The 21,020-nt window shown below is 36.1% G+C and overlaps 1 protein-coding gene across 1 annotated transcript in view; it reads right to left on the reverse strand.

Annotated features, from left to right (window-relative positions):
* The window catches only part of LOC128190653 (leucine-rich repeat and coiled-coil domain-containing protein 1-like), an 83,397-nt gene that overhangs the window by 39,837 nt on the left and 22,540 nt on the right, over positions 1-21,020 (reverse strand). Inside the window, exons 10-12 of the mRNA XM_052862771.1 lie at positions 15,846-15,948; positions 4,184-4,283; positions 2,441-2,694 (exon numbers count right to left, since the gene is read on the reverse strand). Of these exons, the coding sequence (XP_052718731.1) occupies positions 2,441-2,694; positions 4,184-4,283; positions 15,846-15,948 (457 nt within the window). The remainder of the gene's footprint in view (positions 1-2,440; positions 2,695-4,183; positions 4,284-15,845; positions 15,949-21,020) is intronic.

The raw sequence follows: 21,020 nt of genomic DNA on the forward strand, positions 1-21,020 counted from the left end.
TAATACATGTATGAATTTTTGGACTTTTTCGACACAAGAATGTTGATAAAACCCCATATGAATCATGTTACATGTAAGTAATATTTAAAGATAGAATAAATTCAATCAAACTATGTATCAGTGATAGAAATATTTCTGTAGAATTTATGGATCCAAGCAATATTGAACTCTCGTCTCGTTCAACCAAACACTCAGCTGTCGCCGTTAATCTCCGACAAGCAAGAGAGACTCTCTGTTTGTCAGAGATTTACGGAGACAGCAGAGCGTCGAGTTGAACGAGACTATATTAAACTCTGGCGTAAGAATACATACAACCACAAAAAATATCTAAATTGTTCGTACCATTTTAAATCTGACTATTTTCAAGGTATTTATAAATATGTTTCCTTGAAAAACAATGCTTTAGCATACATTATTTCTAATTTATCAATTATTCTCAAGAACTAATTCTTGTCAGCGGCGATGATTTGTGCTTTGGTCCAAACACTGTTTCACTTTCGGTTTGTCAGAGTAACTGCATAGGAGAGTTGATTAAAATCAACTCTCAAAAATGCACCTAAATATAAGGAATATATCATGTTCAAAATAATCATTCAAAAATATCGTCCTTTCCCAAATTAATTCAACTGGAGAGCTATAGATTCCATGCTTCCCAATTAGGGGTGCAGGAATCATTTGGTTGTTATTTCTTGATGATAATATCCATGAATGAAAGTATACCCATATCTTAACAAAATGAAACAATTCTCAGGGAACACATTCAATTTGGATTCACTTAAAACAATATTTATACAACAATTAACCAATATAATAATGATCGCTGATATGGAAAAAAATAACCACTCCTCTTCAAAATCAAAAACCTAGTGGTCACCTGACACCAATGCTTGTTTCAATACGAGTTGTCATTAGCTGGAAGGCAAAATCGCTTCCCAGAGACTCCTGAACTATTCCTACACCACTAAGTTACCCCTTCATCAGACTAATTACGGAGGAAACACATTGCTTGTTAAGTCACATTTAAAAAGACATGATTGTCAACAGGAGGTATTTATTACGGAGATGTTTATCTCAAATTTTATAATTTAGTTCCTTATCAAGGACATTTTATTTTTGTATTTTCAGTGAAGACCAATTAATCCTTCCAAATCTGAGATTGCCTTTCCATTAGCCTCTGAATGATAATTGTACTGTAGGAAAATGCTGACACGGCAAGTAAAAATCTAAAATCTGGCCCATTTTTTCAACAAGTTGACATGTTTCTCACTACAGAAAAGAACCAATGAGATTACAGACTGTGATCAAGTGAAGCCATAATTAAATGATATTTTAAGGAAAATAAATTTCCAAAAAATTCCTAGTGTCCATAAAACATACTAACCCGATCACAGTAGCTGTATCAATACAAAACATCTGTCAAACTAATTTATAAAAATAATAAGTCAGTAAAAATAAAGATAGCAATTGATTACAGAAACCATTAATTGTAATTTTAACAAAGGCTAAAGAGTAGAAATATGTGGATGAAACAGTAATAAGAACTCACTATATTGCAGATTACAAAATCAAAGTAAGAATGTACGCTAGATAATAACGGTATTTGATTTTTAACGACAAGGCGATTACTGATTCTGCAATCAGTTTCCGTTCCAACCTTGTTACCAATAACTGGTTAACAATTCCTACAATATTGTCATTGAATTAGTATCCTTAACCACATCTGAAAGGATGAGAACAGGGGGCTTGTCGGGGAAAGGATGGGAATGTCCCCAATTACAGGGTATAACCATTGACGGAGAGTTGGGGTCTGAACACCAGTTCTTGTGCACTTTTTGAAACAATTAAGAAACACCAAATCACTGTCACTATTTAACTGGTATCCCAGATATCAAATAGCTTCTGCATGTCTCCAATTTTCTCTTTTGTTTATTAGCACCTGCAGATTGCAGAAACACAGATAAAATGTTGCATGATTAAACTTTCAAAAGCAGTATGGAATATGAAATACTTCATTATTAGTTTTAAGCAATGGTTAGCTGAGGTATATAATGACAAGAAAACCGCCATGACATATGGCAGTTTTTGTATGGAATTTTTGGATGGTTATGATTCTGGGACGAAGAAGAGGATTAAACTGTAACACAGATGACCCTGTTCCGTCTCCACCATGGAGATTACCAACTTCCTGTTATTCTCAACTCTACATTATCCATTATTATTTTTTTCAAGACAGCCTGTTTTAATAACCAAATATTTCTTCTGGTCCATGGGCAATTATCCTCAAACAGCATGAATCACACAACAGGACTACCTGCTGACTAAATATCTAAATCATGGAGTCAGAATTCAAAAATTTAAACTTAAATCTACAAAAACAAAGAAAATTTATAGGTCACCAATAGCCATAAAGGTCTGAAAAGGACAAACCAATGACCCTGACCTCATGCGTCTGCTGCTGCAGTTTGTCCCGCTCCATTTTGGCCGTGACCTCTTCAAGGGCACGTAGACTGCCCTTCAGGCTCTCCTCCGCCTCCTTGGCAACCTTCAGCTGGCGGTTCAGTTCGTGGATGTGCTCTCTCAGCTTCTCCACATCCCCCTGCAGTCGTAACTTGGCCTCTCTCTCATTCATCAGGGCCTGTTTCAGGCGAGTGGTTGCCTCAATAGCAGTGTCTTTTAAATCATCCCCTTCTTTTGCTACAAAAAATAAAAGATTTTTCATTATCACTTTTTTGACAATAAAATTTAAAAACAAATATATACTGGTAAACTGTTACAGTAGTATATTTATATATACTGTGTATACTCTCCTTATCTCTACATAAAGCAAATAAAGCAGCTAAAAATGACAAAACTGGATGTAACCTTTCAATCAATGGTATCATTAGTAAACTTTGCAATTGATGGCCTGCTAATATCATATTAGCACCAATAAACAAAGATTTTTGTTTAAATGAGCACAAATAAATATGATATTTTAAACAATATTTTGCATCAATACATGCAAAAGGATACAAACCCTCTCAAACAAAAAGATGGGATAAATAATGGATAGAAATTTAAAACTTTAATTTTAACTCAAAGAACACCCCATAATAACTACAAAACTAACCCAGTCGTGCTTCCACCTCAGCTTACTTCCCTAGGATTTAATTTATGATAAAACTTGTATGCTTTTTATTTCATTATCAAGTAGATTTGAGCCTTAACTTAACAGAAACTGATGATGCTGGTATCAGTGTTCAGGGCGATAGGTTTGAGGGTATGGACCAGCTTGAGACTTTAGACATTGGAGATCCTGTAAATATAGGCCTTTAACTTTTTGTACGCAGCAATAAAAACAGATGTATTACATGCAATGATACTAACTTTTCTTCTAAAAGCACAATTTGAGCTGAATATTTTGGAAATCTATATAGAATGTTAGGCTCTCTTTTGCAATGGTAATTTAGTACTGTAGATTCATCCCTAACAATCATGGATACAAGAGGACATTGAACTCTGTGTGAGTCTCTTTTGCTACTGTTAATTTGATGTCTCTTTTGCTACTGTTAATTTGATGATTGTTTCAATTCAATCAGAAGCCAAACTTAAGTATCTCCAGGAAGCTTGACCAGAAAATGGCCAGCAATCAGTTCCTCAGAGATACAGGAGAAGCACCTGTCTTGACAAGGGGTACCCCGGGTCAGGGCTGGTCAGCCATCAAAGAGCCTACAGTCAATGCTGGTCAGCCAAAGCAGTGCCTGGGTTCAGGGCTGGTCAGCCAGCAGAGTATATAATAGAGATTCCAAGGTCAAGAAACATTCTAAATAACTTCTACAGCTGGTCTGGTCCTAATAACAACCAGATCAAGCACTCTGGGACTTTATATCAAGGTATACACCAGTCCTACTCCTATAAAACTTTATATCAAGGTCTAAACCAGTCCTAATCCTACCTTAAGCTTCAAATTAGCAAAAAAGCAATGTTAAGAAAATTGTACACTTGGCCTTTCAATAGGACAAAGTAGAAACTTTTCAACTCTAACCTTTGTCCTGCTATATGTGTACATATGGTTCAGTAGTTTCTTTGTTCTATTACCTTTGCACTGTAATTCCTGTATGTTATTTCAGTAGTTTCTTTAGTTCTATTACCTTTGCCCTATAATGTTTGAATGTTATTTCAGTAGTTTCTTTAGTTGTATTACCTTTGCCCTGTAATGCCTGGATATGGTTCAGTAGTTTCTTGCTGGCTTGCTCTGCCTTCCACCTTCTTTCTCTCTCTGTTTCCAGCTCCTTCATAAGTTGCTGAAAAAAACATCAAAGATTAATCACATTAACAGAAAACAAGAGGCCCATGGGCCACATCGCTCACCTGAGGAACAATAGGTATGATAAAATCAGCTTAATGGACTCATAACACAAACAATCTGGACAATGTACAATAATACATGTAGATCCTGTATAAATAAAATCCATTTTTCCCCCTGCATATTCTTATGTATATAATCATTAGTCCCTTTTCTAACAGGATGATTTTATAGTCATATCATACGTTGAGTATTGCAGTTCTCAAAAAGATCCTTAACAATTGTTTATATATGGGATATAAAGCTACATCAAACTCTGAACCTTCTTGTGAGGCCGAAGAATTGTCCTGGAGCCAAAGTCTTAACAATTATAAAGAATCATCTGGCTGATTAGTTTCTGAGAAGAAGATTTTTAAAGATTTACTCTATATATTCCTATGTAAAACTTCGACCCTCCATTGTGGCCCCACCCTACACCCAGGGGTCATGATTTTCACAACTTGGAATCTACACTACCTGAGGATGCTTCCAAACAAGTTTCAGCTTTCCTAGCTGATCAGTTTCTGAGAAGAAGATTTTTAAAGATTTAGTCATTTACTCTATATATAAATTCCTAAGTAAAACTTTGACCCCCCCCCCCCCCCCAATGTGGTCTCCCCTACCCCCGGGGGTCATGATTTTCACAACTTTGAATCTACACTACCTGAGGTTGCTTCCACACAAGTTTCAGCTTTCCTGGCTGATTAGTTTCTGAGAAGAAGATTTTTAAAGATTTACTCTATATATTCCTATGTAAAACTTTGACCCCCCATTGTGGCCCCGACCTACATCCAGGGGTCATGAATTTCACAATTTTGAATCTACACTACCTGAGGATGCTTCCACACAAGTTTCAGCTTTCCAGGCTGATTAGTTTCTGAGAAGAAGATTTTTAAAGATTTATTCTATATATTCCTATGTAAAGCTTCGACCCTCCATTGTGGCCCCACCCTACTCTTGGGGGTCATGATTTGCACAACTTTGAATCTACACTACCTGAGGATGCTTCCACACATGTTTCAGCTTTCCTGGCTGATGAGTTTCTGAGAAGAAGATTTTTAAAGATTTACTCTATATATTCCTATGTAAAACTTTGACCCCCCATTGTGGCCCCACCCTTCACCCAGGGGTCATGATTTTCACAACTTTGAATCTACACTACCTGAGGATGCTTCCACACAAGTTTCAGCTTTCCAGGCTGATTAGTTTCTGAGAAGAAGATTTTTAAAGATTTACTCTATATATTCCTATGTAAAGCTTCGACCCTCCATTGTGGCCCCACCCTACCCCCGGGGGTCATGAATTTCACAATTTTGAATCTACACTACCTGAGGATGCTTCCACACAAGTTTCAGCTTTCCTGGCTGATTAGTTTCTGAGAAGAAGATTTTTAAAGATTTACTCTATATATTCCTATGTAAAACTTTGACCCCCCATTGTGGCCCCGACCTACACCCAGGGGACATGATTTGCACAACTTTGAATCTACACTACCTGATGATGCTTCCACACAAGTTTCAGCTTTCCAGGCTGATTAGTTTCTGAGAAGAAAATTTTTAAAGATTTATTCTATATATTCCTATGTAAAGCTTCGACCCTCCATTGTGGCCCCAACCTACTCTTGGGGGTCATGATTTGCACAACTTTGAATCTACACTACCTGAGGATGCTTCCACACAAGTTTCAGCTTTCCTGGCTGATGAGTTTCTGAGAAGAAGATTTTTAAAGATTTACTCTATATATTCCTATGTAAAACTTTGACCCCCCATTGTGGCCCCATTCTACACCCAGGGGTCATGATTTTCACAACTTTGAATCTACACTACCTGAGGATGCTTCCACACAAGTTTCAGCTTTCCAGGCTGATTAGTTTCTGAGAAGAAGATTTTTAAATATTTACTCTACATATTCCCTGTAAAATTTCGACCCCCCATTGTGGCCCCACCCTACACCCAGGGGTCATGATTTTCACAACTTGGAATCTACACTACCTGAGGATGCTTCCACACAAGTTTCAGCTTTCCAGGCTGATGAGTTTCTGAGAAGAAGATTTTTAAAGATTTATTCTATATATTCCTATGTAAAACTTTGACCCCCCATTGTGGCCCCACCCTACCCCCGGGGGTCATGAATTTCACAACTTTGAATCTACACTACCTGAGGATGCTTCCACACAAGTTTCAGCTTTCCAGGCTGATTAGTTTCTGAGAAGAAGATTTTTAAAGATTTACTCTATATATTCCTATGTAAAACTTCGACCCTCCATTGTGGCCCCACCCTACACCCAGGGGTCATGATTTTCACAACTTGGAATCTACACTACCTGAGGATGCTTCCACACAAGTTTCAGCTTTCCAGGCTGATTAGTTTCTGAGAAGAAGATTTTTAAAGATTTATTCTATATATTCCTATGTAAAGCTTCGACCCTCCATTGTGGCCCCACCCTACTCCAGGGGGTCATGATTTTCACAACTTTGAATCTACACTACCTGAGGATGCTTCCACACAAGTTTCAGCTTTCCTGGCTGATTAGTTTCTGAGAAGAAGATTTTTAAAGATTTATTCTATATATTCCTATGTAAAGCTTCGACCCTCCATTGTGGCCCCACCCTACCCTCGGGGGTCATGAATTTCACAACTTTGAATCTACATAACCTGAGGATGCTTCCACACAAGTTTCAGCTTTCCAGGCTGATTAGTTTCTGAGAAGAAGATTTTTAAAGATTTACTCTATATATTCCTATGTAAAACTTTGACCCCCCATTGTGGCCCCACCCTACTCCCGGGGGTCATGATTTTCACAACTTTGAATCTTCACTACCTGAGGATGCTTCCACACAAGTTTCAGCTTTCCTGCCTGATTAGTTTCTGAGAAGAAGATTTTTAAAGATTTACTCTATATATTCCTATGTAAAACTTCGACCCTCCATTGTGGCCCCACCCTACACCCAGGGGTCATGATTTTCACAACTTGGAATCTACACTACCTGAGGATGCTTCCACACAATTTTCAGCTTTCCAGGCTGATTAGTTTCTGAGAAGAAAATTTTTAAAGATTTATTCTTTATATTCCTATGTAAAGCTTCGACCCTCCATTGTGGCCCCACCCTACTCCAGGGGGTCATGATTTTCACAACTTTGAATCTACACTACCTGAGGATGCTTCCACACAAGTTTCAGCTTTCCTGGCTGATTGGTTTCTGAGAAGAAGATTTTTAAAGATTTATTCTATATATTCCTATGTAAAGCTTCGACCCTCCATTGTAGCCCCACCCTACCCCCGGGGGTCATGAATTTCACAACTTTGAATCTACATAACCTGAGGATGCTTCCACACAAGTTTCAGCTTTCCAGGCTGATTAGTTTCTGAGAAGAAGATTTTTAAAGATTTACTCTATATATTCCTATGTAAAACTTCGACCCCCCATTGTGGCCCCACCCTACACCCGGGGGTCATGAATTTCACAACTTTGAATTTACACTACCTGAGGATGCTTCCACACAAGTTTCAGCTTTCCTGGCTTTCTGGTTCTTGAGAAGAAGATTTTTGAAAAATTCTCGAAATTTTTCATTAATTTCTAATTATCTCCCCTTGAAAACGAGTGTGACCCTTAATTTTCACAACTTTGAATCCCCTTTGCATAAGGATGATTTGTGCTAAGTTTGGTTGAAATTGGCCCAGTAGTTCTTGAGAAGATGTTGAAAATGTGAAAAGTTTACGGACGGACGGACAGACGGACGACAGACAGAATGTGATCAGAATAGCTCACTTGAGCTTTCAGCTCAGGTGAGCTAAAAACATGTAAGCTGTACCATCATTGTTAATTGATGAAAATTTACATGAAACATTTCAAAGAGAAATTGCCAATGTCAACAGCAGTGATAGCATGAGTACATTCACTGAATCTGCTGACAATCATACAACCTTCACTTTCATGTTTACTGGTTCAAGGCCAAATATTCCCACACAAGGATGTTTTGTGGCCTTTCCAGCTATATTTGTCCTCTACTAATAACCCTAATGTTTATCTAGTTTTTGTTCTGTGGTAATTGGCCGATGGAGAACATTACATAAGACATTTAGTCGAGTCCCGAGGCTCGTTCAGGAAGTCAGCATCAATCAGAGGCGTACCGATGAATGTCCCGGCTGTTGTAAGCTAACGTGTCCACACACTCATACCCTCACTGTAGCTGTCGCGAAAAAATTCACTTTTACGGAAAGAGCATTATATCAGAATATATCTTTAACATTTAATTTTAATAAGAGTAACAGGCTATTTCTGTTTATTTCTTACATATTCAAATCTTACAAATATTAGATAAAGGTCTTCAACAAGTGAGAGCATAATGACCTTATCTGGAGTATCAACAGTAACTTAATTTGGGCCATTAAGGCTTTTTGCTAATTCATGAACTTATTGCAAAGCATATATATACATGTATCTATATATCGATATTGAATTGCATGGTTTTGCAAATAAAGATTAAAATATCAATAATTACAAAAAAAACAAATACAGAAAGACACCAGTAAATCTTTAACTAAAACAGCTTGCTTGTGAGCCTTCAGCTCAGGTGAGCCTAAAAGTGCAATTCAAATGCTTCAATACATGGACAGCAGAATTCTAAGTCTGAAATTTACATACTAATGAATTTTTCCAACTTATTTTCCCTCTTTTTATAAAATCAATCATTGGAATTCATGATATGAATGTTTGATTTGAAGACACAGCCTTGGAATGCTGAATGAACAACAATTCAACTGCTTTTTTGGACACAACATGGAATTGATTTGCTCAAAGCTTTGTTTTACATTCAAAAAGTCATTGTAATTTACATTAATTTTCTTTTATAAATCAAAATCATGATTTTAATGAAATGAGACAGCTCATGAAGAAATCTGCAGAGAAATCAGTCAATGTGGGCTGAAGCATGCTGTTCTCTGCCCACCATCTCCAGACAACAAGGACACATCTTTGATCATTTCTACCAAACAATATTATTGTTCTTAAATAAACAGGGAGGTTTCATATAATAGCGATGTTGAAATCTGCTGCAAAATCTTAGACTGATATAGGTAATGCGATGGAATGATGCACTTGGTTTGAGATCGTGAACATCAAAGGTCAGAGCTATAAATGTTGTCTGTTGTGTTACCTGATTAGCTACACAACGTCTCTCTCTGAAGTGTTGCTGTCATTTACCTGTGATGTTACCAAAGTTTCATGACAATCTCCATAAAGCACCAGACTAATTGTAGAAACAATTAAATCTCTTCCACTGACCTAGACTTTCTCCAATAGAGGAGTGAGCTGGATTTCTTATTTCGAATTGGCACAAAATAGGCACAGTGCAGAAAAGCCATCAACATGACTTAACCCCATAATATATATCTAAACTAGCAAATATGGAGTATGAAAAATATCCAACTCAATGATTTGCATGCAGTGATTTTTTTATCTATAAGAGCATGGGTATCTCAATGGTATCAAGGTAGCTCAATGGTAACTTGAGTATGTTGGGATAGCTTTTGTTCAATGATAAACTAAGTTTTAGTTGGGATAGCTTAATCAAAGCTCAGTGATAATCTGGGTATCAAGTTGGAGAGTTCAATGATCTACTTGATTACTTAGTGGTAGATTGGATTTTAGCTTGGGTAGCTCAAACGTAGAGTGGGAATTATCTTGGGTGGATCAATGGTTGTATGGATTAAGTTTGGGTAGATCAATGGTTGTATTGGTTTAGTTTGGGTAGTTGGGTGGTTATTTAAGAAATAAACAATACTATTTAGTGAACATGGCGTTATGAATAGCAATTGCTCTGTTGGCATATTCCATGATGCGCGCTAGCGCATCATGGAAAATATGCCAGCAGAGCAGTTGCTATTCATAACGCCATGTTCACTAAATAATCGTTGTTTATTACTTATATTTGCATTTTACCACTCGCAAATACCCTGTATTAGCCTAGACCTTGACATTTAGCTATTGCATCAAAAATAAACATTCAGACTGTAATGTATCTTTTTAATTCACATAGATTTGTTAACAGAATCAATGATATGTTATAACAGTAATTCCTTTAAAATGTTATCATAAGGCATGTTTTAATATTAATTAAATACATCAATTTTATGGAGTTGGAGAAAAACACGTGATGTATCATATAGTGGTTTTTTAATATCTTTAACGTCATGGAAAAGAATATGACGTCACACCTTTATGACGTCATAGTATACAGACAGAGCAATTGCGATTATAGAAAAATAATTGCAGTTCCTCCGTATGACCTTACAGTGGGAAAGAACAATGAATATGCAAATATATAGGTTTAGTTTGGGTAGATCAGTGGTTGTATGGGTTTAGTTTGGGTGGATCAGTGGTTGTATGGGTTTAGTTTGGGTAGATCAATGGTTGTATGGGTTTAGTTTGTGTAGACCAATGGTTGTATGGGTTTAGTTTGGGTAGATCAGTGGTTGTATGGGTTTAGTTTGGGTGGATCAGTGGTTGTATGGGTTTAGTTTGGGTAGATCAATGGTTGTATGGGTTTAGTTTGTGTAGTCCAATGGTTGTATGGGTTTAGTTTGGGTAGATCAATGGTCGTATGGGTTTAGTTTGAGTAGATCAATGGTCGTATGGGTTTAGCTTGTGTAGACCAATGGTTGTATGGGTTTAGTTTGGGTAGATCAGTGGTTGTATGGGTTTAGTTTGGGTGGATCAGTGGTTGTATGGGTTTAGTTTGGGTAGATCAGTGGTTGTATGGGTTTAGTTTGGGTGGATCAGTGGTTGTATGGGTTTAGTTTGGGTAGATCAATGGTTGTATGGGTTTAGTTTGTGTAGACCAATGGTTGTATGGGTTTAGTTTGGGTAGATCAGTGGTTGTATGGGTTTATTTTGGGTGGATCAGTGGTTGTATGGGTTTAGTTTGGGTAGATCAATGGTTGTATGGGTTTAGTTTGTGTAGACCAATGGTTGTATGGGTTTAGTTTGGGTAGATCAATGGTCGTATGGGTTTAGTTTGGGTAGATCAATGGTCGTATGGGTTTAGCTTGTGTAGACCAATGGTTGTATTGGTTTAGTTTGGGTAGATCAATGGTTGTATGGGTTTAGTTTGGGTAGATCAATGGTTGTATGGGTTTAGTTTGGGTAGATCAATGGTTGTATGGGTTTAGTTTGGGTAGATCAATGGTCGTATGGGTTTAGTTTGGGTAGATCAATGGTCGTATGGGTTTAGCTTGTGTAGACCAATGGTTGTATGGGTTTAGTTTGGGTAGATCAATGGTTGTATGGGTTTAGTTTGGGTAGATCAATGGTTGTATGGGTTTAGTTTGGGTAGATCAATGGTTGTATGGGTTTAGTTTGGGTAGATCAATGGTTGTATGGGTTTAGTTTGGGTAGATCAATGGTTGTATGGGTTTAGTTTGGGTAGATCAATGGTTGTATGGGTTTAGTTTGGGTAGATCAATGGTTGTACAGGGTCAAACACGTATGGAATATCATATCATGCAAATTGCAACACTGGACATAGGATAATTTAATGTGTTGTTAAAGCTGTAGGTTTTTCGTTTGACATATATTTATATTGCAGTAGTTAACTGGAGAGCAAGTTGTATAAATTTCTTTGCCGAGTTTGAATTGAGTGTTGATCACAAAGTCTACCTATAATATGAACAGAGGTTACAAATGAGAACAAATTCTTCAAATATTACATGGCTAAAGAATTAAATGATAATTCTGCTAATTAAAGACATGGAGACACTGAAGTGAAACACTGCCCCCGGACAAAATGCTGCCGTAGCTGATCACTACCGATCTGATGGGAGAATATTGCTTTCTGTGACAACCAGATTGGCAGCAAGACTCATCAATTCATGAAGACAGTCTCAGCAGAAAAAACCCCCACCAGCAATCTACTGTAGCAGTAAACATCAAAACTGTGACCAGGTTTTGATGAAAACAACAGTCGATTTATTGGGGTAAGGCATAGAATGTTGTTTATGTCATAGAAAACATGATTAAAACTGACAAATTTGGCATCAATGTAACCAAATATACTATCAGTATCATACATATATTTTTCAAAATAGAGAAATAGAGCTCATCAAATGCTGAGCATAATTAAAAAAAAATTCTCATACTTTTATTTTTACAGAAAGACTATTTAAAATTTTTTTTAAAAATGTAACCAGAAAACAAACTCCAATACTAGTTGGGTATATCGTAAAAGAGTTATGAATATGGCAGCTATTATATCATCATCAGGACATTTAACAGATCTTTGATACACTAAGCCCCTTAATACAGCAAAAATTAGATACCACTCAATCAACCTACAGTGTATAATATCTTTCATAGAAAATATAGGTTTCAATTTTACTTAATACAAAGGTCAATGAACTAAAAAAAAATTACCGGTAATATGTGCTTTAAATACTATAACTACAGATTTGTAATCAAACTAAAAATAATCAACTGAGGTAAACAAAACTGAGCTCTAAACAGGAAGCCAATTAATTATGACCCAGAGAGGTGTATCAGAAGTTGGGCTGAGCCAGAGATCGGGACATCCTGAGCCAATATCTGTGACCTTTCCGATGGAGACTCTGAAATGTCATTCCTACTCTGATGATACAGTCACAAGTCTATAATCAAACACCAGCAACAAACCTCCTTTGGGACATTGTAATTAGTGACTTCTACAAATGGCAACAACCGACTTTCTTGAACATCCAATCTCAATCTAAATAGTATTTTGCTAAAAAAGAAGCTGATTTGTCTCGCACAATTCCTGTTGCAGTTTATAGCAACACGTACAGATGTCTGATATACCCTGCTACAAGGAATCCTGCAGGTAGCCAATGTGGTAATATAATTCCTTTTATATCAATGAAACCAGTCCTTTGTCAGCATTTTATTCTTTTAATGGGTAACAAATAAAAAAGTGGGATTTGCATGAGATACTAGTGAAACAGAGTACAAAGACAGAAAATCCACCAAATACATGTTCCCACAATGAATATTCTGTCATCCTTCAACTAGATATCACCCTCATTTGGCAAGCACCTGGGCAGGTGTTAAAATTTCAATCCATACCTGAGAATAAAGGAACTCTCTGAGAGATCCACTGAAAAACATTCAATCATTGAGGTACCACCCAGTGGGTATATAAGTGTGGCTGACCGGAACAATATATAGGTATGAATATAGTAAAATTCATTAAACATAAGTGGAAAAGGGGTCAATACTTTATAAAGACAGGAGGCATTGTCAAAGAAATAATGATGTTTGTCATAATGAATATGTATTTAAAATAAAGAATTTATGGGTTAAGCTTAGGGTTCTATCTGAAGAAAAAATATCATTATTTAACTAATCTATGAAAAAGAAGAAAGGTTAGATTTGATGGCTGGTGAGCATGACAGATGATATGTGTTGTAACTGTAAAATGCTGTCCTGTATTACAACTGAGTTTTCTGTGCACAGAATCAACTTTAGAATCCAATCCGAGTGCCAAATCAAGTTCTAATGGTGAAATTTTACAGAATGATTAGAAAAAAGTCAGAATTTATTCAAGCCACAAAAAAGTATTTCCCAGTTTGGCAGGAGGAGCTCAAATTTGGACAGCAAATGATTAAGGTCCGTAAGATGAGGCTATAAATCAATTAGTGTGAGGGATATTGATTGAAAGTCAGCCCCTAATGTGAATCAAGTTATAGAATAACACACTAAATGAATCAAATACAAAATACTGAGGGACACCAGGGAGGGGGTGTGTGATTTCATTCTGACATATCCTGTGTGAAGAAATACATGGGGGGGGGGGGGTTGTGATTTCATTCTGAGGTATGTCCTATGCTAAGAAATACATTGGGGGAGATTTCATTCTGAGGTATATCATGTGCTAAGAAATACATGGGGGGATTTCATTCTGAGGTATATCCTGTGCTAAGAAATACATATGGGGGGGGTGGGGGGTGGGGGTTTCATTCTGTGGTATATCCTGTGCTAAGAAATACATTGGGGGGGGGGGGATTTCATTCTGAGGTATATCCTGTGCTAAGAAATACATTGGGGGGGATTTCATTCTGAGGTATATCCTGTGCTAAGAAATACATGGGGGGGGGGGGATTTCATTCTGTGGTATATCATGTGCTAAGAAATACATGGGGGGATTTCATTCTGAGGTATATCCTGTGCTAAGAAATACATGGGGGGGGGATTTCATTCTGAGGTATATCCTGTGCTAAGAAATACATGGGGGGGGGGGGGGGGGATTTCATTCTGAGGTATGTCCTATGCTAAGAAATACATGGGGGGGGGGATTTCATTCTGTGGTATATCCTGTGCTAAGAAATACATGGGGGGGGGGGGGGGGGGATTTCATTCTGAGGTATATCCTGTGCTAAGAAATACATGGGGGGGGGGGATTTCATTCTGAGGTATATCCTGTGCTAAGAAATACATGGGGGGGGGGGGGGGATTTCATTCTGAGGTATATCCTGTGCTAAGAAATACATGGGGGGGGGGGGGGATTTCATTCTGTGGTATATCCTGTGCTAAGAAATACATGGGGGGGGGGGGGATTTCATTCTGAGGTATATCCTGTGCTAAGAAATACATGGGGGGGGGGGATTTCATTCTGAGGTATATCCTGTGCTAAGAAATACATGGGGGGGGGGATTTCATTCTGAGGTATATCCTGTGCTAAGAAATACATGGGGGGGGGGGATTTCATTCTGAGTTATATCCTGTGCTAAGAAATACATGGGGGGGGGATATCATTCTGAGGTATATCCTGTGCTAAGAAATATATAATAGAAGGGCACAACCACAGTCAATATCTCAAAGTTTGAGAGAACCAAATTCGCTTAATTGGGCCAAATACATTTATAGGAAATGATTGAAATAAAGAGTTTGATTTGGAATGACAAATTACTGTAGAATCATTAAGTTTTGTGGGGGCCAATTTTTGTGGATTGCTTAAATTTTACAGGTTCATGGGGACATAATTACGTTAATTTCTTATATGTACAAAAGGAAACATGACTTTATTACCCTATTTTATCAATTTGTGGAGGGTGTAAAGTTGTAGATGAGAGGTAACCACAAATTCCACAAGTGTTGAGCCACCATGAAATCTAATGATTCCACAGTAGTAGGCTAAGTTATCTACTGAAAAATGACCAATTCTCGCAAAGTACCATTTCTGGCAAGTGTGTTGTAAAGTCACAATTTCAAAAAAAAATTACATGGTTACAAGAATTGGTTCATATAGAGAGTTTGTCTTAGGCCAGTATCCTTCAAAACTGAACACAACTCAAACATAACCTGTATTGGCACTTAGGCATAAGATATATATCAGGTACAAAACTTGTCAGCTGGAGAAAAGTTTTCAGCAAGTACTTGACACATACATGAAGTTATGCATTGTGCTGAGGAACCAAACTTGCCACATATGGATCCTTCATCAAGTATCAAACTCACTATACACATATAGATAATTGAGTAGGTAACATACATACCACATAGGTAGACTTAATGTCATCCCTCTTCTGTGTCTCCAACACCATCACAGCAGAGGGAGTTTTCTGGGCACCCTTTGGTAAACTCTCTGCTGTGTCATCACTGGAAAAGAAATAATTCTTCATAAAAATTAAACCTGAGCAGTCACTTTTAATAAATCAAATGAGAATTGTTTTATGTCCTATCAAGAATTCCCGAACATCCCTACCAAAAATAATCATACAATACTACTATAATACTACTATAAAAGATGTTTGTAGAAATTTAAACTATCACCACTCAACTACAAGTTATTTTTCATTAAAACACAAACATTTCCAAGTAAAGTGAATCTATTTAAAACTGATATCTCACTAACAAACATGGGATCAATAGGAATCTATATCACATTAACACTGTGATGTTGAATCAATAGTAATCTATATCACATTAACATTATGACATAGGATCAATAGGAATCTATATCACATTAACACTATGACATGGGATCAATAGGAATCTATATCACATAACACTGTGACATGGGATCAACAGGAATCTATATCACATTAACACTATGACATGGGATCAATAGGAATCTATATCACATTAACACTGTGATGTTGAATCAATAGTAATCTATATCACATTAACACTATGACATAGGATCAATAGGAATCTATATCACATTAACACTATGACATGGGATCATTAGGAATCTATATCACATTAACACTGTAACATGGGATTAATAGTAATCTATGTCACATAACACTGTGACATTGGATCAATAGGATTCTATATCACATTAACACTGTGACATGGGGTCAATAGTAATCTATATCACATTAACACTATGACATAGGATCAATAGGAATCTATATCACATTAACACTGTGATGTTGAATCAATAGTAATCTATATCACATTAACACTATGACATAGGATCAATAGGAATCTATATCACATTAACACTGTAACATGGGATCAATAGTAATCTATGTCACATAACACTGTGACATTGGATCAAAAGGATTCTATATCACATTAACACTGTGACATGGGGTCAATAGGAATATATATCACATTAGGACTATGACATAGGATCAATTGGAATCTATATCACATAAAACTGTGACATGGGATCAATAGGAATCTATATCACATAACACTGAGATGTGGGATCAATAGGAATCTATATCACATTAACACTGTGACATGGTATCAATAGCAATCTATATCACATAGGACTATGACATAGGATCAATAGGAATCTATATTACATAAAACTGTGACATAGGATCAATAGGAATCTATATTACATAAAACTGTGACATGGGATCAATAGGAATCTATATCACATTAACACTGTGATGAAGGATCAATAGGAATCTATATCACATAACACTGTGCCATGGGATCAACAGGAATCTATATCACATAATACTGTGACATGGGATCAATAGTAATCTATATCACATTAACACTATGACATAGGATCAATAGGAATCTATATCACATTAACACTATGACATAGGATCAATAGGAATCTATATCACACTAGCATTATGACATAGGATCAATAAGAATCTATATCACATAAACACTGCGACATGGGATCAATAGGATTCTAAATCACATTATACTGTGACATGGGATCAATAGGAATCTATATCACATAACACTGAGATGTGGGATCAATAGGAATCTATATCACGTTAACACTGTGACATGGGGTCAATAGCGATCTATATCACATAATACTGTGACATGGGGTCAATAGGAATCTATATCACATAACACTGTGACATGGGATCAATAGCAATCTATATCACATAGCACTATGACATAGGATCACTAACAAAAACTGTGACATAGGATCAATAGGCTTCTTTAACACACAAACACACCCGACATGAGATTAACAGGAAAATACATTGCACTTTCAAAAACAAGGACATGGGTTCAATAGATATCCATATAATCCTTAAAAACACTTTGACATGGGATCATAGGAATCTATATCACACTAACAAAAACAGTGACAAGGGATTAACAGGAATCTATATCAAACTCACAAACAATGTGACATGGGACATACAAAATATCTATTCATTCAACTAGTATCATAGCATGCTTGTATTAAATGGTTAAGTGATAGTAAAATAGTAAATAAATTGTTTCTTTCTCTCTGTACAAAAGTGTACATCACAAAGATTTTTCAGCTTATATATCGTCATTGACTAGAACACAGCCAATAGAGCACCTAATGACAAGAGAAGATGCAGTATACCACTCAAGATCCATCATTAAACAAATATATATATTTTTAGCCATATAAAACAACACTCCAGGTGATTCCTCATGGAAATTACAATTTACTATAAAAGTAATTCTTTTCCTTTTATTTCTGTGCCTTCACTATACCCACATGGAGTCCCAACCCTGCCGTTTCCGATGATTCTGCCCACACTTTCAGCTTCATAGACTTCATTCGAATCAATATAATCCAGTAATCTCTCACAATTCCTTGTTCTGATAATTGGGTGTTTTATTGGTTTGACACATAAATTTGTAAAAATTCACTACAAATCTCTGATCAAGGATAAAAGTGATCACAGAACCACATTTCCTATGACATCACAAATTAGTGTCAATTTATAAAGGCAAATCACAAAAAAAGAATCCAATCAAATGCTCACGTGTGTTCAATTCATCTAATGAGCATAATAAATCAGTATGGTGCAGGGTAAGTTTGTTTTGAACAGATAAAATTACAGTGTTTATAAGTAAGCATTTATCTCCCTTTCTTTGACTTTTTGTGCATTTATTTCCCTTTCCTGGCCTGTTATCTCCAATTTAGTGTCTGTCAGATTTGGCTGCTCTCTGCGTGCCCTCTGCCACTGTCTGTTTTTATTTGACCACCTTAGAGAAATCTCTTTCCCTATTTGATGGACAGCTGACAATAATTTCTAATACATCATTTTCCTGGTCTCTGAGAACTAAGTAAATATATTATATGTGATGAGGTGTCTTTGTCTAATCAATAGAATTCTGAATCAATAATTGTCTACATATCCAGGTATCTCTTCCAATGAACCCAATCAGTAATAACCAGTAAATCCAGGTATTTCTGTTCAGTTTATCCAACCAATAGTAACCAGTAAATCCAGGTTTTTCTGTCCAGTTTATCCAACCAATAGTAACCAGTAAATCCAGGTATTTCTGTCCAGTTTATCCAACCAATAGTAACCAGTAAATCCAGGTATTTCTGTTCAGTTTATCCAACCAATAGTAACCAGTAAATCCAGGTATTTCTGTTCAGTTTATCCAACCAACAGTAACCAGTAAATCCAGGTATTTCTGTTCAGTTTATCCAACCAATAGTAACCAGTAAATCCAGGTACTGTATATACTCGCCTATAAGTGTGATTTGCCTATAAGTCGATTGCCTTTTTCCAGCTTTAAATTGAAGATTTTGCTGTTGACTCCCTTATAAGTCGGGTTAATTTTTCAGAACAATTGATGTACAAACACTCTCAATAAAATACCACATTTTATCATACATGTTTTGAGTTCTAAAAAAAATTGTCCTTTTTTCACCCCATAATTGCTTCTAGACTATTTCTATTATGGGTCTATGATGTTGATAACTTTTGATTTAAATGCCATTATTTTATATAACACTAATTACAAGTTGGTAATAGCTTCAAAACAGGTATTTAAAGAGAATCCTTTTGAAAATTTGATGATAGTGATTTATTTCCTTATCGACTGATTAGGTTGGTAATTAGCCCCTTAAACTGGGGTGTTGGCTTGTGTTGTTTTAGGTGACATGACCCCTATATCTATTATCACCTTAGGTGTGAAAAACAGACTGCTTGAATTTTCTTTTTATGAACACATGTTCAATGCATTTATCTGTTTATTATTTAAAAAGAAATATAACTTACTTCTCTCTTGTAAAAATTTGTTTACTATGTCTCACCTATAAGTTGGGCCCCCACTTTTCACTCAATTTTTTACTCCCAAAAACCCGACTTATAGGTGAGTATATACAGTACTTCTGTCCAGTTTATCCAACCAATAAAAACCAGTTAATCCAGGCAATCCAACTAATAATATCAAGTTGATCCATTTATTTATCAGGTCTTATTTTCCCTTTAATCAAAACCAATAATATCACTAAATCCAGGTATATCTTCCAATTAATCAAAACAACAATAACCAGTAAATCAAAGTATCTCTTCCAATCAATCAATTACATGTATTAACCAGGCTCTTTCTTTCTATTCAATCAATAATCACTAAATATATGAGTAATATCTGTCCAATCAATCAATCAATCAATCAATCAATCAATCAATCAATCAATCAATCAATCAATGAATCAGTCAGTCAGTCAATCAATCAATCAATCAATCACTAGTAATCTAAATATCTTTATATCAGTTGACCAATGCTGGCAACAGTTTAGTTAACATTCATGCAGTTTGTATTACCTGTCAAAGTAGATTATGATTAAGACAATTATTGCATTTTACACCAAGTCATTTATTTGATAAGTTAATTTACCCCCCCCCCCCCTTGCTTTTCATTAGTTATCAGCAGAAAGTGAGAAGAGATCTGCACATTTTTTCATTTGTTTCAAGATACTTGATGCTGCAAAATGTTATTAACACTTTCTTCTTTACTGCAACTACACTGCTTATAACCCCCAACCCCCCCCCCAAAAAAATACCCCTTTACTATATGGTTTATATACTGATACAAAAATTATGTAGATAAATATTTAATATAAAGACTATGAGGAAAATAATGCAAATGCTTTAGATTAGAAACAATACTATACTAATAAACAAATATATAAAACCTTATACAGTTAAATATAAAAAATATGAAATCATGTAAATGCAAATTGATAGATGTATTGACAGACCAAGGACTTTCTAATAGTTAATTAGGTGTGTACAACACCTCGCTAAAAAACTCTATAAACAGTGTTTGCAGTTCTCCAGGCGAAAGGTTAAAATAAGTGTGGGATGTCTTGGGATGAATGAACTATTGGTTTCCCCCATAAATTAGTGCTTTAACACAGCAATCACAAGTGTTTCCTTGCTGTCATTTACATCAAAACGTCAAGAGAGACACAGAATTACCAGGGTACACAAAAACAATATCCTACAGGCCCTGGG

The sequence above is a fragment of the Crassostrea angulata genome, chromosome 6 (genome assembly GCF_025612915.1).
Source record: "Crassostrea angulata isolate pt1a10 chromosome 6, ASM2561291v2, whole genome shotgun sequence".
Taxonomy (NCBI): Eukaryota; Metazoa; Mollusca; class Bivalvia; order Ostreida; family Ostreidae; genus Magallana; species Magallana angulata.